General features: G+C 32.9%; 3 protein-coding genes across 3 annotated transcripts; all 3 read right to left on the bottom strand.

Moving 5' to 3' along the window:
- Positions 1-8742: 8742 nt before the first annotated feature.
- On the bottom strand, positions 8743-10673 carry LOC145727465 (UDP-glycosyltransferase UGT5-like). Its single transcript, XM_081977033.1, has 4 exons — positions 10421-10673; positions 9511-10320; positions 9237-9456; positions 8743-9183 (listed from the first exon to the last, which is right to left on the bottom strand). The coding sequence occupies exons 1-4, from the start codon at positions 10653-10655 to the stop codon at positions 8904-8906; spliced, it is 1545 nt and encodes a 514-aa protein (XP_081833159.1). The 5' UTR covers positions 10656-10673; the 3' UTR covers positions 8743-8903.
- Positions 10674-12284: 1611 nt separating this feature from the next.
- Positions 12285-14177, bottom strand: LOC145727464 (UDP-glycosyltransferase UGT5-like). The gene is made up of 4 exons (XM_081977032.1): positions 13875-14177; positions 12926-13732; positions 12652-12871; positions 12285-12600 (listed from the first exon to the last, which is right to left on the bottom strand). The coding sequence occupies exons 1-4, from the start codon at positions 14116-14118 to the stop codon at positions 12315-12317; spliced, it is 1557 nt and encodes a 518-aa protein (XP_081833158.1). The 5' UTR covers positions 14119-14177; the 3' UTR covers positions 12285-12314.
- A 979-nt stretch (positions 14178-15156) lies between these two features.
- On the bottom strand, positions 15157-17218 carry LOC145727466 (UDP-glucosyltransferase 2-like). Its single transcript, XM_081977034.1, has 4 exons — positions 16642-17218; positions 15792-16580; positions 15518-15737; positions 15157-15462 (listed from the first exon to the last, which is right to left on the bottom strand). Exons 1-4 carry the CDS (start codon positions 16889-16891, stop codon positions 15204-15206), a joined length of 1518 nt encoding a protein of 505 aa, XP_081833160.1. The 5' UTR covers positions 16892-17218; the 3' UTR covers positions 15157-15203.
- Between the last annotated feature and the right edge of the window lie 724 nt (positions 17219-17942).

The following is a 17942-nucleotide window of genomic DNA, read 5'->3' on the forward strand; positions in this document are numbered from 1 at the left end:
GGCCTCAAAATGTAACTCACATACCTATGTATGTAAGAGGCAATAAGTTTACTGAATGAGAAAGCATATTGTACTTACCACTGAGTATTGTGTTGGGAGTAAAACCATTCCAGTTCAAAGCTTTCAACCACTGTTGGGTTCGAGCAGGGTCTTTTGGAAAGTAAAAGACTGACACTTTTGGGCCTTTCACCAAATTGCTTTTACAATTTGGCAAACAACAAGTGGACGGCATATTGTAGAGGCAATAGAATTTAAGTTAAAAAACCAACAACAAATTATAGAACAATGAAGGAACAATAACAATAGTGATAACACAATAAAATGAACACAAACTACACTTTCACTAGAACAATAAACATATAAACAACAATATATAATAGCAAACAAAAATTACTTTGGCAAGTAATCCCAAGTCTTGACTTTAAACCTAAAAAATTAATTTAATCATGGAAAAACTCAATTTCCACAATACAAACAAATACAAACTGTCAACCACTATTTCGGCCATATTGGAATTTTTGGCATGCACCTTCTTGGCTTTCTTGTACAAAGGCCGGTGGATTACTCCTTTCTCTCCCACAGACATTAGATTACTGGAATACCTACTCTATACTTGATATAGCTGAAATTATCTTGACTTTGCTTTTAGTACAGTGAGTGAGTAATGATATCTACTCAAAGTACAAAAAGCTATGGCAAACAAAAACGACCTGAAGTAATATTAAGTGTTTAGGGCAATTCTTATCTTATTAATTTATCTAGAAAAATGATGGCTTTAAGAGAATAACTAATAAGTGTAAAACAACTATTTTTTAGAAAAATTGCCAAATCCCTAATAGAAGCAAATGGATAAATCACGTGACTTGGAAATCCTGTAGGGAAATAATACAACTTATGAAAAAGATCAATTTTTGACTAAAGTTTAGTACCCCAGATCAATTTACATTGATCGAGGCAGAGTTGCCAATACTACAAAAGCAAATACATCCAGTTACTTGCCAAATACATATACACATAGTGGCTCGGTTGCAATTAAAAGAACTATAAAGATATTGGTCAATTTCTTAACAGTTTAGAGTACAGATAAATAGGCACTTGCTATTGCCTGAACGGATATAGAATCACAGCCAATTCTAACGGTAAGATTTATGAAATAGATCAATTAAAGCTAATAACATTCTTTTGGTTGTCATTCTCCGCGTGACAGTTACGTTTATAAAATTATACTTATATCAGATATATTACACAACCTTTATAAGCCTTTGATTTGATAGAGGAAGGTACAAACGCATGATAATAGTATATTTTATGTTCAAATAACATCTGCCCGAATCTAAACTATAATAGGCATTAGTCAAATGGCGGTAGAATGTATAGCCCAAAGGCTACATGACTAGACAAATAGTAAAATCTTGAAAAACTTTATCTGTTTTGCTATTTGTTGGAGCACTTAGTAAACGCTTAGGCAAATGACTATATGCCTAAAATTTTTTTTATGCCGACGACATATACTTCTCGACTCGAAAGGTTATAGACACCCAAGTGTGCGATCGATTGTAAAATAAATCCATCAATAAAGCCGTTTCGCGTTCATTTACGAAACTAAAAAAAAACCCAACTTGTTAACGTGCACTGCAATTAGGTGCACTCTATCTCTATCGTACCGCCATCTGCGTCTCTGTTGCGCCCATGGCCATTGCCCACCGCGGTGGGCGATACCTTTATTATTTAATGGAACACCCAAAGCGTGTTGGCGGTGTCTTTGAAAATGAATAACGGCGGCTGGACGGGGATGCTCGTTCGCTTCTTCGAGTAAAATCTCTTGCGAATCGTGTTTGTCGAGATTTTAAATTGTGCAAATAACGCATAAATCGACGGCACCGACTGCAGAAATTAAACTAAAATCCGCTTTGATGTATAAAAAATACCACAACTGATCAAACAAATTAATTTGACATTAAGAGAAGATCTTTAGTGTTTTTAGTCTATGAATTTGGTGAGGTATACTGATTTCAATAAAATATTGTTGGGAAGCACCAGACAACTACAAGAGATTCCAACTTTTATTAATTAAGGAAATGCTGCATCAAAAGAAGAAAACTGGAAAATGTGATTGGAATCGACTAAAACAATGATGCTGTCGTCAGCGCAAATCTGGAAAGTTCTTCAAGAGTGGTTAAAGTGGGCAATACTATTTTCAGAATAGTAATTTATCAGAAATACCTCACTTTAAAATAATAATTACTACTTGACAATGGTGAGCATATGTATAGAACTTTTAAGGTTGAATCATGGAGTTTCGTTAGTTTTTTAACAGATTCTTCAATTTTACCCATAAAGTCGAAACCCATATTCGAAACAGTCCAGTAGTGGGACTCCCGAAATCTCGAATGATCGATATCGAGATTAGGTATATTTAACAGTACTTCAGTCAGTTCGCAATCGAAATGATTGTGATCAAAACATCGATATTATGACTGTTATTTGAAGTTTGGATAAAATTATTTAGACATAAAATTGGTGTTCGAAATGATTTCGTAGAACCTAAACTTTAATGACTTTAAATGAAATATTTCATGAAGAAAAATGAGACAAACAGCTATATTAAGTCGATTCTGTCGATTTCGTAATATTTGTATCGAAATTTGAAGAGTCCCATCCCAGAATCAAAACCGTTAATTTTGATCTGACAGCATACTGATGTCAAAATTGGCATGTCAAAGTTTTGACACTTATGTTTTGAGTACTTTAAATGGTAACCCTGTATTATACTTGCCTAATCGAAAAAATTGTATTTCTGATTTCAAAATTATATATTTTATTGATGTTATGTTGATCGACTATTTACTTACTGAACTATTTGCAGTCATCCTAGTCAATTTACAGGGTCAAAATATTGAAAAATGATAAAATTTTACGGATATTGACTTATTTGACCATTTGTAGTAATTCGAATCAATTTTCAAGGTGGAAAGAACAAAAAACAATGAAATTTTATGGAAATTCTTATTATGGGCTACAAATTTTAAGGCTAAATAATTGCAAAGTGCGCACGTTTTGGAAACGCATTAAAAACACAGTCAAAATCTGTCATTTCGTTTGTTAAGTGTCATTCTGACGCAAAAACTGTCAAAAGTTGTCAGAACTACAGTAACAAAATGGTTAAAAACGTTTCAAATTGAAAAAAAAATTAAATTGATGTTTTAACTAAACTGAAAGTTGGCAAATAGACGGAAAAAGCCAATACTACTAGTTTTCATTACTTGAAAAATTAAACTGTATATTTTTTGAAAAGTGGCTAACGTAACCTAAATAAAACATATATTTGATATCAGAAAAAAAAGATTTTTTGATTTGGCAAATGAAAAACATGGGAAAATGATCTTTACTTGTAAGTGAGGGACATTTTCAATCTGGCGATTCAGAAAGAATACTGTAACTTTGCTAATTAACAGAGTTAACCAACTGAGTAAAATATAAACAATCACCATGTATATGCACGGATGCTCATGGAACAATAAACTAAAGTAATATTTCCGTTCAAAATTAATAAACTAAATTGATCTTGAGCGTATTTAAACTGCATTGCTTGCAAATTTAAAATAGTCGCGTGTGGGTCGAATCGCATCACATAATGAATCAAGTGGACAATTATCGTCGTTAAGTCGGACTGACAGCTTCCGTTCGAAAAAAATTAAGACGAGATTTCACCAACCTAATATTAATAAGTCGAAATCGCCTTAATTCGACTAATTGGACCGCCAAAAAAGGAGGATCAGTTGACAGACAGTCGCTTATTGCCGACAAGAGACGCCCATTTGTCATGGCAAATCGGCCGTGGCCCGCGTAGCTATCTCGTCCGCTCAGCTGTTTAACTAAACTCGTATGTCACTCGCATTTGTTTGTGCATCTCACTTCTGCTTCTTGTTATTGTTGCATTTCCAACACGCGAAACAAAACCAAAAATAAAGAGAGGAAGAGTCGACCTACACGCAGACAGGATAATTTGTATACTTAGCGGCCCCCTTGATTATGGTCGCGGTTTGTTGTGTGATGTCTTTTCTGGGAAGTGGGTTCATATACTGTCTCCTATTGCCAAGAAAGTAGATTCGACAGATGTACAATTTGCATTTGGAACTTCTTTTTCACTAATGAATGATTATCTATAATATTAATATCAGACACAACTGGAGTCGTCCCTCCAACACTTCAATGATTTATAGTTTGGTGACATAAAAATTACTAAAAAACTTGAGAAAGTTATGTGACCAACGTGTTTTAAATTAAGGCATGAAATTGCCCAAAAATATTGATCGTTTAATAATCGAATTTCAATCGTCATAGTTTCTTGACTTGACTTGAATTTCTAACGGGATATAATACAATAATTTCACAAAATCTTTACTTATATAACAACTATTATAAACTAACAAACTGAATAATATTCCATTTATCAACGTTTGCTTTAGTTTTAAAGACAACTTCCCACTTTTTTAACTGTCCACCCTGTACAGTGTGTCCCATTTTTTGACACTTTTGTTTTGTTATTTTTCGCGTATTTTCCATTATACAAGGTTGTGTGTTTGTGTGTATTTGATTATATTATTTTTTCAAACGTTCAGCTTTATTTTCTTCTTACAATTTAAATACAAAATTGAATTATTTTAGTTTTGTTTAGTAAACCGAACAAAATCTTAATAGTTTTAAAGACAATCACATAATTCAAAAACGAGTAATAAATAAGAATATGTTACAGTTAATGATTTTGTTTTATGAATGTTAAATGCAGGTAAAGTGTTTTTTTTTAAATAAACGTAAAAATTAAACAAAGATTTTGAAAATACCGACTGGCCCAAAATTAAGACTGTATTTGGAAAACTCCAACATAAACAAAAAAAAAAGGAAAAAACTTCTAAATTTTGTTTCTGATTCCAGCTTGCCATATCTACATGAAATCAATAACAATAACTGATTTTTGTTCGGCAACCCTAGTAACTGTAATTTTTTGATTCTGCTACTTGCTTTTGACATTTTTGGTTCTGAAAAGTTTCTTACTAAACTTTGTTGTTTTTGAGGTATTTACCATTAAACATTTCCAAATTTTATTTGGAAGGCTGTTGCAGGCAAATGGTTAATGTTTACTTTTCTGAGATCTATAATATAACAGCATTTCCTAAATTAGAAAAAGAAAATCAAAATTTGGTTTGGTCCTCTAACATGTTAAAAATTAAATATCTCGAAAACGACGAAATTTAGAGAAAAACTCTTTAGAACAAAAATAGTCGACATCAAGTAGCAGAATCGAGAATCGAAAGTGTAGAAAATAATACACCTTTTACAGTTTGGCAAAAAAATTGTATTCTGACTGCGCCAGTTGGGGAAATGTCAAAGTAACACCAAAAAGCACTTTAAATGGCCACAAATTTGGTTGTTTGACAGTTACAGAGTGGACTTTTTTACCAGAATGTAGCTAAAACAATGCTTTATTAGTTCACTGTATATAGTTTGTGCGCAAAAATGAAATGAATGAAATGAAATGATGAAAAATGACTTAAAAAGCACCGCATGTTTTGACAAATCATAAGTTTGGTTTTATGGCAATTACAGAATGGATTTTTTTACCAGAACGTAGCTAAAACAAGTCCAAATTAAGGTTTTAAGTTGAGCTAGATATTGTTGACAAATTTGGATATTATACTTTGTATTTTGAGTTTTTTTATGTTAATAGAAATTCTTGATTTCAAAAAAACCTCAGTCAATATCAAACAATCACAGTTTTGACAGTCACAAATAATTAAAATTCACAGAAAACAAAGATTCCAAAAACTCATTTTCTTTGTTAGCTCTCAGTGTTAAAAAGCAAATCAAAATATGTTTTGGAGTACGTAATAATGAATAGAATATGTTCCCTGTAATAGAAAGTAAGAAAGACGTAATAGTAAATCAAATTAGTAAATTTGTTTACAATGAAATTAATAGTAGTTGTACAGATTAGCTTTTTTTTTAAATTGTTTATGTTTTGAAAAGAAAAATTAGTTGATATACATGATAAACCGATAAATTTATGCGTTTTTATAAAAATCTATTTGTCTACTTTAGGTGCTGGTCTCCACTGGTCACATGAGGCTGCCAAATGACGACAACTGCGGGGTCTCATCTAAATCTTATCTATTATATGAATGTATGATTAATTGTCGATTTGATCAAGTTTTACAAATTTAAAAAAATGCTTTTAAGAACATTATTTAACTAATTGTTCAGACTACAGAATGTTGTAAATACATCTTTATAGAGTACCTGAATACCTGCTAATTTAAAGACACACGCTGTAATTCTCATGATAAAAGACTAGTTAGAAACAACACCTAGTATATGATTAGCACACAAATAACCCGTATAATAGGACACTTAAATGAAAGGGCGATGGCGTGCAAGGTGTGAAAGTAGATACAAATTCGCATAAGTTGCAGATCGCGGTAATTAACGATCTGTTTGATAGCCTTCTTAGAAATAATTAGAAACACACCTGTTCAAATTTGAGTATTTTTAGGCTTTGACGTAGTACTAACTCCATATTGTCTAATTAAAGTTCGGGTCCTGAGGGAGGAGTAAATTTCTGGCGACGTTCACTGACTGATGACAAAATATTAACACGATGACGGTTTTATTGCGGTTTTAAACAGTCGAAACTATTTCCTCAGTTCACTAAATCGTTTCCAGCTTTAATGCTGGTGCCAACGTATTATGGCTGTCGTCGCTTCGCTTCATTTTCAGCTTTAAACGTTCCTTTTATCTCAATTAATTGCGATGGTGTAGATTTTAACGAAGTTGCTGACGCTTTTGAAATTTTGTAGGAAATTACTAAAAATTGCTTAAACTTACAATTGAAACAGCACAGGAAAAGCCTATAATGCATATATATTTCCTGTCAAAAGTTTGTTATTGTTTCATGATGAATACGAAGTGGAGGAGTTTGGTTTGGCTGCTTTCCATACACCTGTCCCTAGTTAATTTTACACGTTTTGACGCTGAATAGAAGTTAGTAAGCATTATTGTTTTAGAACCGTTGATAATTTATCGTTTATTAAATATATCGTATTATTTCGAGAGAGTAATTTAAAAATAGTTAAAAATAGAACATTTGTCCATATTTAAAAAGTGTAAAGAAACATTTTATTAAAAAAAATAAGAGTTCAGAAAGTGCTTAGTAAAAGAGAAGAGAAACTAGAAAGATATTGCCTGAACAGCTGTAGTAAAATCCTGACTTGAAAAAAATATGTATTATAACTAATAAATAAGTGTTGGGAACTCTTACAATAAGTGGTTCTTGAATGTTACCTTTCACAATAATGACCGTGGTTAGCGGTACTACATTGTCCAATTATTAATTTTAATTACTGGCAGTTAGTGGGACTTGGTGACAATGAGCAATAACTTGCACTCTTTATGATACATTTTGAAATCTTTCTTTCGATACTTTACTACCTTGCATAACAATGAGCTGTATATTCTCCATTTTTTTTAAAAAAATTTGTATCGCTGTGTGTGTGCTTTGGGGTGTATTTTTAGCGCTTTTGAAGCGACAATCGCGATTCGAGGAGTTTGTTTGTGAAGTAAATTCGCCACGGCTAAGATGAACTGCTAACGAAGCCCCTTACCAACGAGACGTATTTATATCTTACCCATCACCTTATGCCTAGCCTTAACTACCTTCGTAGTCAGAAGCGTGTCCGCTTTGGACACTAATTGCCAACTTCGAAAACGATAAATTACCGTCTAACGTAACAGTTCAGCAGATGCGTAATCTGTTATCTAGTCGGTTTTGTTGGAAACGTAATGAAAATTAATTATCGTCAGCATTTTGGATTTTATTTTAAAATACATCTCCAAAGTCCAAAAATATACGTTAATGTTTGAATGAAAATACCGACAGTAGTTTAGTTTTTCAAGCCTTGCTTTCAAACACTAAAAAATAAACTTTTTTATTTAACTTGGGTTTTAAATCTTATTGAAGAAGTTTAGTGAGCAGCGCCATCTAACCGTAGCCTACGAAACCAGTATATTTCAAATACATATTTTCCTTTCCCATGATGCCATGGTGTATAGCTAAAACAGCCCACTGTATAAATAGAGCCATCGTTTCAGCAGTTCATACATAGTGGGCCATAGAGGTCTAAAAAGCGAGTTTAAACCAAAAGTTTTAAATCAAAGTATTGGACATTTACTTTATCCAAGTTTTTGCCTTCAATAAATTAAATCAACTTCAAATTTGAATTATAATGATATTTTTTATTTTTGTTATAATTAAACCTTTTTGAGACCTGGAGAAAACGGAATATTTAAACATTCTGTAGATGTGCCAAAATTAAAAGAAATAAACTTAAAAAAAAAATCTGATTCTTCCGATTTCTGGCATTTCTAGGGTGTAGGGGAGTTCAAAGTGACACGTGACAATGTTATTAAAAGGTTGTTATAGAAGCATTTGGCAATATTGCAAGTTTTTCACTAGTTTTTAAAAATTTTAATAGATTTCAAAAGTCTATGGTAAACTTTATAACAATGCTAGAAGCTTCTGGCAGATATAAAATAATTCTACAGAATGTATGAAATAATTATATTGTTTGACAACAATGAAATTTTTTTACTTCAGCCTAACTTTATTTGATTTTTTAAATACTAGCTAATCTATGTGCTCATGGTGAATTTTCTGCAGTAATAAATATTTAACTAAATTATCATCAATTAATCAAAGTAACGCCAAACATTTATTGATAACTTACAGAAAATAATATCACAGTGTCATTTCATCATTAGTAATTGTTTTTTTTTTCAATGACTACTTGTATGTCTGTCAAAATTCTACAGTTGAATTATTACAGTTTTCCCCAAACAAACTAGTTATTTTAATTATTCTTCTTAGTCTTCTTTGCAACATTTTTTCTCTTAAAAATCAGCCCTACTGCTTTCTTAACCAGCAACCAACCAGAAACAAAAAATACTACAATCACTCCAAACACATCCAGCATGTAGTATTGGTATAAAGATAACTGAATCCCTGCTACTCTTAAATGTAACGCCCCATTATGCTTGACTACATATCGAATCCAGTAATCAGCCAGTTCTATCGGTTGGATTGGTCTGTCGTGCAGTAGTTTTGAATTCTGTTTTGCAGCCTTAGCATACCTAATGCATACCACATAGAATTGATTAATAAAACTGTAATTTTAGAAACTCACTTATCATCTTGCAACAGTTTGTCTAAATCTTCCTGAAAACCTGCTTGGGTTATTTCCATAAAAGGTGTAGCCAACCCAAAACCTTTAGAAGTTATCCTAACCGCGTTGAATTTTTGGTCTCCAAATACTGGTAGAGCCAATACGGGTATACCCAAGTAAATTGCCTCTATAGTGCTCAACAAGCCTCCATGAGTGATAAATAGTTTGCAGTTTGGATGAGCTGAATATAAAATTGCTACAATGGAAAATTCTACAAATTACCGCGAATACACACCTAAAATTCCTTGTTGAGGAAACCACTTTGATATCTTAATATTACCAGGTTGATTTTCTAACGTCTCCTCATCCCACTTCGACAAAACTTGTTCTTTTCTAGCCCCTAAGGCTTTAAGAATAATGTCTTTTTTCTCTTTAGGCATTTGCGATGGTATTAAATTGGACCCTAAACTGAAGTAAATCACACCTTCTGTAGCATTATCCATAAATTGCTGGATGTCTTGGGGTAGTTTTTTGGGTGGACTAACGTGAAACCCTCCAATATCGATCATGTTAGGAACATGGGGCACAGCGTCAAAAATACTTTCATGAGCATTTGTTATAACCAGAGAAACATTGTATAAAATCTGATTTAAATGCGGAGCTGTAGGAAAATACTTCTGTATCAAAGCATTCTGTTTAGGGTAGAAGTATTGGTACAAAATCAAGTCGTGAATAACTCCAAACATCCAGTTGTGCATTCTTTGAAATAAACTCATTTCACTAGTATAACCCAGTAAATTATCGGAAATGTAGCTAGGATTTTCTGGATTGGACACCAAGTTATTCACCCAACGATTAGGGCCGCCTGAGGTGAACAATATGAGATGAGCGTCGAAAATATTAGCAAAAACTTTCATAGCGTCATTCCAAAATTGTTCTACAATAACGGCGTCGAACTTTTCTCCTGACTGTATCAAGTCCTGAATTTCGGAATTAGAAAACACATTTTCCCTCACATAGTCTAAAGGTGAGCCAGCGAGAGAATATAATGTAAGAAATGGTGAGCCGGCTCCTCGATAAAACATGTTCATTTTATGTTGATTTACTAAAAAATATTGCATCAAGTTGTATAAAGTTTCATAACAGATATTGTTATTCTGTTATCATTATTTATCAGATAAACATAATTAAACTAGATTTTATACCTATTTTAGATTCTGCTAAACCATCCAAATATAGTGTTTTATAATTTGGAGGTGGATTTTTTTCCTTATAAGCTGCCACTATAGTCACATCGTGTCCTAATTTAGCTAAATTTTTTCCCAATTCATTCCCAAGGAAATAGTGACTTGGTGCTGGTATAGGAAAAACCAATAAAAGTTTCAAGCAATCAGCTTGAGCTAAAAATAATGCACACACGAAAAATACTTTGTTCCACATGATAATCGAATAATACTGACAGAAATACGTTGAAATTATTTATATACAGCGAGTAAATAAACAAGTTGGCTTCGTATCATTAAATTATTAGTATTCCATGGTATTGGCAACAGATAAAAGATAAAAATATGCAAGTCATATTTTTCTAAGTGCAATACTTTATTAAATTGTTTTGTCATCTCAGACCTAGGATAACCATAAACTTATATGATCGACTTCAGTTAAAATAATAAAAGTTTTATTAGTTTTCCTATTTTTGACTTGCACATGATTTAATAATATTAAATCAGTGTCATATCCACAATATTGCATAATAATTTCCAATCATTACAGTGTCAAAAACATGATTATTTATGCTATTTATACTTTAGATTTTGTTGGTTATACAGATTAAGTGTACTGTTGCCGCATTATCAGTAAGTACTTACTTATAGACTTGACACTAGACGGTAAATTTAAGTGGAACTAACACGAAAAAAACAGATATTCAAAAGACTACTCGCCTTAAAGTTTTTTCGCAATTGCAAAACCAACTTAGATCTCTTAGATTAGAATAATGTTGAAATGCTTGACTTTGCCAACTGCCCAGAAATTTGCTATTAGAGTGCTGTTAGAGTCAAAAAAAGAAAAGTGGAAGAGTGTTTTGAAATGATTAAGCTGACCAATTCTAAGGCAAAAGACAAATATATTTTAAAGAAGAATTAAGTTCTATGACCGTCAAAAAAGAGGAACGGAAGAATGTTTTAAAATGACTTAATTGCTGGCTGGTTAATTGCTCACAAATTTCATCACAAATTTCAAATAAGGAATAACTGCACAATTTCAAAGCTTAGCAGACTTTAAAGAAAAATTATGTACTGTCAGAGTAAAAAAAAAAGAAGAACGGAAAGATGTTTTCAAATGATTGAGCTGGTGAATTGCCCAGAAATTAAATCGACAGAAAGAAGAGGGGAAGAATGTTAGAAATGATTGGATTAAAGCTAATTGCTAAAAAATGTCAAAAGAATGCTATAGTTTATCAAATTTAATGGTCAACATATTTTAAAAAAGAATTAAATTCTTAAGAAAAGAGGGGAAGAGAGAGATAATTGATTAAGCTGGCTAATTGCCCAAAAATTTTAAAATAACGGGTCGATTTCAAAAGCCAACAGATTTTAAAGAAGAATTAAATTCTGTCACCGACAAAAAGAAGAAAGGGAGTACTTTTTAAATGATTGTGCTGGTTGATCATCCAGAAATTTCAAAAAAACAAAAATAGTTAAAATCAAACTACTGAAAAATATTTGGCAAAACACACATTTTAAATAAAGTCTAAATGTCTCTTTATCGAATTCAAGTAACAACTAAAAAATGTCTTATTAGCTCTATAAGTTTGAAAAAAAATAGTTCTGGGATGTAAAGGTATCAAAATCTTCAAAAAAAAGTATGAAACGTATAAAATTTGAACAGATTACAATGTGAATTTGTTGTTTAACAATTTGAACAAAAAATTACATAGAATGATGTTTTCACAGAGAGTTCTAAACAATTTTGGGTTGTACCTGCATAGGTATTACAATGTCTTTGTTTCCCTGATGTATTACATGCTTAATGTAATGATGTAATAGTAAAAAAACAGAAACAAACCTATTTATAAAAAAGTTTTTAATATAATACCTACTAGTTATCCTTTTTGGATTTTTGAGTTTTTGTTACATTTCTTCTTCTAAAAACTAGCCTTAATAGTTTACAAAACAGCCAAAAACCACCCGCTATAACTCCTACAAACACTCCAAACACATCCAGCATGTAATATTTGTACAGAGGTAACGAAATTCCTGCCACCCTTAAATGTTTGGCCCCATTATGTCGCACCACGTATTTAATCCAATAGTCAGCGACTTCTATAGGTTTCATAGGTCGATCATGCAGTAATTGGGAATTTTGCTTAGCTGCTTCAGCGTATCTGCATAATGTTTATTGTAACATTGTGAAAATTAAAAAAAAAAAAACTTACTTGTTATCTCGTAGAAGGGTATTTAAGGCTTCGTCAAAAGCATTTTGCGTTAGGGATGTAAAAGATATCGAAATTCCAATGCCTTTGGACTTTATCATGGCACTATTCAAACCTTGATCTCCATAAACTGGCAACACTAATATCGGTACACCTAAGTGAATTGCTTCTATGGTGCTCAGCAAACCTCCATGAGAAATAAACAGTTTACAATTTGGATGAGCTGAAGCAGTATATAAAAATAGTGAAAAAAACTATGATAAACCGAAGTTGGTACCTAAAATTCCTTGTTGTGGAAACCATTTCGATATCTTTAAATTACTGGGTTGATTCTCTAGCTGTTCCTCATTCCACTTCCATAGCACTTTTTCTTTTCTAACCCCTAAAGCTTTCAAAATTATATCTTTTTTTTCTTTAGGCATTTGAGTAGGCACTAGATTCGAACCCATACTAAAGTAAATCACGCCCTCCGTAGCATTATCCATAAATTCTTGGATGTCTTTGGGAAGTTTTTTGGAGGGATTAACGTGAAACCCTCCTATATCAATCATATTAGGGACGTGGGGCACAGCCTCAAAAATACTTTCATGGGAGTTGGTTAAAACCAGAGAGGCATTGGGTAAAATCTCATTTAACTGAGGAGCAGTAGGGAAATACTTGTGTATCAAAGCATTTTGTTTGGGGTAGAAGTACTGGTACAAAATCAGATCGTGAAGAATACCAAATATCAAGTTGTGCAGTCTTTCAAATAAATTCATTTCACCACTGTAAGCAGGCATAATATCCGAGATGTAGCTAGGATTTTCGGGGTTGGCCACCAAATTGTTCACCCATCGATTTGGACCGACTGTACTAAAAATGATGAGATGTGCGTCAAATATATGAGCAAAAACCTTCATAGCGTCATTCCAGAATTGTTCCACTATGACTGCGTCAAATTTTTCTCCTGATTTAATTAATTTTTGAATTTTATGATTGGTAAACATATGTTCTCTCAGGAAGTCTAGGGGTGGACCAGCAAGAAAGAAGAAAGTGCCTAGAGTACTTGTGCCTCGAGAAAACATATTGCTTTTTTCTCGTTTTACTAAAAAAAATATAAAAAATATTGGTATCAAGTTAGCTAATGTAAGGCAACTTGTCTAATCACAGTTTATCAGTTTATCAGATAAATGTGATTACTTCCCAATTATATTGCACAACAACTAAATTAACTAGGTTATACTTACTTTTTGCAGACTCAGCCAAACCATCCAAATAAATTGTCGTATAGTTCGGAGGTGGATTTTCTTCATTGTATGTTGCAATAATAGTCACGTTATGTCCTAACCGAGCTAGCCCTTTGCCCAATTCATTTCCAATAAAATAATGACTTTGAACCGGTATAGGAGATACTAAAAGTAATTTCAAACTATTTGCTTCACCTATGATTACCAGAAATATAGCACAAAACACTAAAATCTTGTTCTGCATAATGGTTCACTGTTGCTTAATTCGAGTACTGGTTTAAGTTGATACTGTCGAAACAGTGATTTGGCTATCACTTTTATAGAGGTTATTAACGAAAAGGTACAAGATTTTAACAAATATGATGATTTAGTAATTGAGATTATTTTGATACAACAATAACCATGTATAAAATATCTCCCACTTAGTGTGATTAACTTTATTATATACCTATACTACAAAAAGTAAATAAAATAGGATATGAAGTGAATTGAAAAGTTTGGAAATTTGGATTGTATGGTGGAAAACAAATACAAATACATACAGTGCGTTTTTTTTAACGCGCAACATAGGATTTCACGTGTTAAATTTTTAAGCCCATGTTAGACCATGTTATTTTGGAACTACAAGTATAAAACTTGACGGGTGGCTATTTCGTACCCTGAAGCTTAAGTAAATTTACCAATTCGGCCTAAAAAGTGTTAAAAAACTTGCAAAAAATCATCTTTTTTCAAAAAGGTTTTATCGTTTCATACTCCCTGTATGCATTGTTGTTCTTTGTTGTTTTTGATACTGGCACGGCAGGTAGCAGGTAAAATTTGGCGTAGAAAGTAAAACAGGGTGATCATTAACTTTATATCAAAAAAGTTAAGAACAAAAGAAGTATTTTTATAAGTGAATTGTTCAAATTGACCTCCGTTTGAAGCCAAACAGTATATTCCAAACAAACATAAAATGCCCTTTTGACGTTCAAAAGATGTCGGGTCGTGATGCAGTCAAAATAAGTCACTTTACCTGCTACCTGCCCTGCCAGTATCAAAAACAACAAGGAACAACAATGCATACAGGGAGTATGAAAGGATAAAATCTTTTCGAAAAAAAATGATTTTTTGCCAGTTTTAAATCACTTTTTAGACCAAATTGGTAGACTTACTTAAGCTTCAGGGTACTAAAGACACACCCGTCAAGTTTTATACTTGTAGTTCCAAAATAACATGGTCTAACATGGGCTGAAAATTTTAACACGTAAAATCCTATGTTGCGCGTTAAAAAAAACGCACTGTATAAATAAATAATAGCTGATTTAATTTTTTACAAATCAATTACATTATTTAATCACGTTTACTCTTAATCTTAAAAAATCTACATAGCCTTAAAACCATCCATATGCAAGCTGACAAAGCTAAAATAATCACCACAACCACATCTACTGAATACAGTTGATACCATTTTAAATGCACAATTGAGTTTTGAAGGTGCAAGGCTCCATCATGCCGCAATACGTACTCCACCCAGTAAACTGCCAATTCCAAAGGTTTTACAGGTCGATCTTTGAATATTTTTGATCTTTTGCTCGCACGATTCTTGTATCTGTTTGGGAAATATTAAAACATTAAAAATGTCGATTGTTACAAGAAAGTCTTACTTGGAGTTAGTCAGTACTTCAGTGATTGCACTTGTCAACTTTTTTCCAGATAATTGTTTTAAAGGCAATTCAATTCCCATCCCGAATAATTGAAGTCTTTGACTATTGGTAAACTGGTCACCATAAATTGGGATACAAATCACTGGTACTCCATGGTGGATCGCTTCAGTTATACTCCCCATTCCACAATGGGATATAAAAAGAATCGTATTACGATGAGCTAAAAAGTAGAATAAAATATCCTCTACTTGGCAACTCAAAACTTGTCGCTCACCCAAAACATCATTTTGAGGAAACCACTTTGAAATCATTACATTATGAGGTATATTTTGCATTTCTTCATTTTCAAATTTCCACACAACTTTCTGCTTCAATTTCCCTAAACCTTCCAGCAACTCTTTTACTAATGTTTTACCAAGACTTGAACTTTTCAAATTACTCCCCAAGCTGAAAAAAATCACACCATCTCTTGAAGAGTTCAGAAAACTTTCCAGATCATCAGGAAGTGGTTTAGAAACTATATGCAAACCACCCACTTCAATTATTCCGCTGGTTAAAGGTTGAGTTTCACTACTACCAGCATGAGAACACGTCAACATTACACTACTGTTGTAGATAATTTCATCCAGGTCATAGTGAACTGGAAAGTACTTGTCTATGAGCTTCTGTTGAGCTGGGTATTGAACGTAATATTGGTAAAAACGATGGAACCACAATGCCAAGGTGTTTCTAAATCTTTGAAGAAAATTCATATGGGTTGTATAACCAACAAAGGTATTAGGCAAGTAAGAAGGTATGTTAGGATTGCCCACCATATGGGAGTTCCAATCAGATACACCCATGGAGTGGAATATAATTTTGTGGGCTTTGAAATGGTTGGAAAAGGCTTGGTGAGCCTCGTTGAAGAAGGTTTCAACTAGGACTACGTCGAATTTTTGGTGTGATGTGAGGAGTTGCTGCACTTGTTGATTAGCTAGGAGTTGTTCTGTAATTTCCAGACCTAAGTCGTGAATCATAATGGTATTTGTGATTAGAGTTAAGTCTTGTAGTTTTAGAAGATTATCTGAAATTTTTCGTAACAATTCAAATTCTATTCAATCATTTGACTAAACATAAGTACTTACCAGGAGACATACTGTCTAACAAGTTATATTCCACCACAACATTCGTCACATTTTTAGCATTATGAGTTTGAAAGCAGCTAATCACAGTCACGTTATGACCTCGTTCACCTAGAGCCACAATCAAAGGTTCAGCCAACAAATACTGACTGTAACCAGGACTTGGTAGAACAACCAAAATGTTTGAACAATTTCCATAACTAAAATTCACTAAAACCCACAAAACAACTGTAAATTGAACGATACCAGACATGTCTAACAGTTAGTTTTTAACGTCTAGTACAATATAACGTGGTATTATGAACTTTCACTTTTTCTAGATGATTTGCCCTCCAGCGATTGCAGGTTATTTGAACGTAGATTAAGTAAGATCATCATGCATAGATAATTGCTTTGTTAACGCATTGTGTGTTATTGAATTACGTTAAAGGAAAATTAATAATCTACTTAGAAAATCTACTAAGTTTGGCTTAAAGGCTATTAAAAGTTATCTTAAAATGCTTAGAAATTTATTATCTAGTTTTAAAGTGTGCGGTCTCTGACGTACAGGGTGAGCCAAAAAAGTTGAAGGTGGAGTTGGGCTACCCTGTATACAGTTCCAATGGGAAATTTGCCGTTCAAAGTCTTATTTCAGTCTTTTTTATTTTTTTAAGTAATTTTTACCTCTTGTGCTTTTTCCGTATCTATACTAGTTTGGGAGATATTCCACAAAACTCATTTTGGAGTTCAGAAACTCAACATTTCCTTAAAATGGTGCCTCAAAACTTTGACTGTCAATATCTCAACTACCTTTGACTTACGGTGATGTTAAACCACTCCAAAAATCTCATTTTTCCTCCTCTTGCACGTGGAGTGGTCAAAAATCACATTTGTCTCTGGTCTACAGGGTGAGCCAAAATAGTGCAAGGTGGTAGAGTTGGGCCACTCTGTATACAGTTCCAGTGGGAAATTTGCCGTTCAAAGTCAGGATTTATTTTCTCTGATCTGTTTTACGCAAGTTGTATTTTTTTAACTTTTGTTGTGTTTTTGCTAATTTTTGGAGATATCTTACAAAACACATTTTGTGAATATCTCAGCTCGATTTTGGGCTCGTTAACGTTAAACTAGTCAAAAAATCCTATTTCTTCTGCTCTGGCCCGTGGAAGGATTAATTATCACCGTACTAACCTTTGACATACAGGGTGAGCCAAAAAAGTGCAAGGTGGTAAAGTTAAGGCACTCTGTCTTCGAAAGTTTTGCCGGATTCAGTTTGTTGAACTTTTTACGCAAATTTATTTTTCTGTATTTCTGCTAGTTTGGGAGTT

Source organism: Ips typographus, linkage group LG4 (assembly GCF_016097725.1).
Source record: "Ips typographus isolate SLU linkage group LG4, UJ_Ityp_2.0, whole genome shotgun sequence".
NCBI classification, from domain to species: Eukaryota; Metazoa; Arthropoda; class Insecta; order Coleoptera; family Curculionidae; genus Ips; species Ips typographus.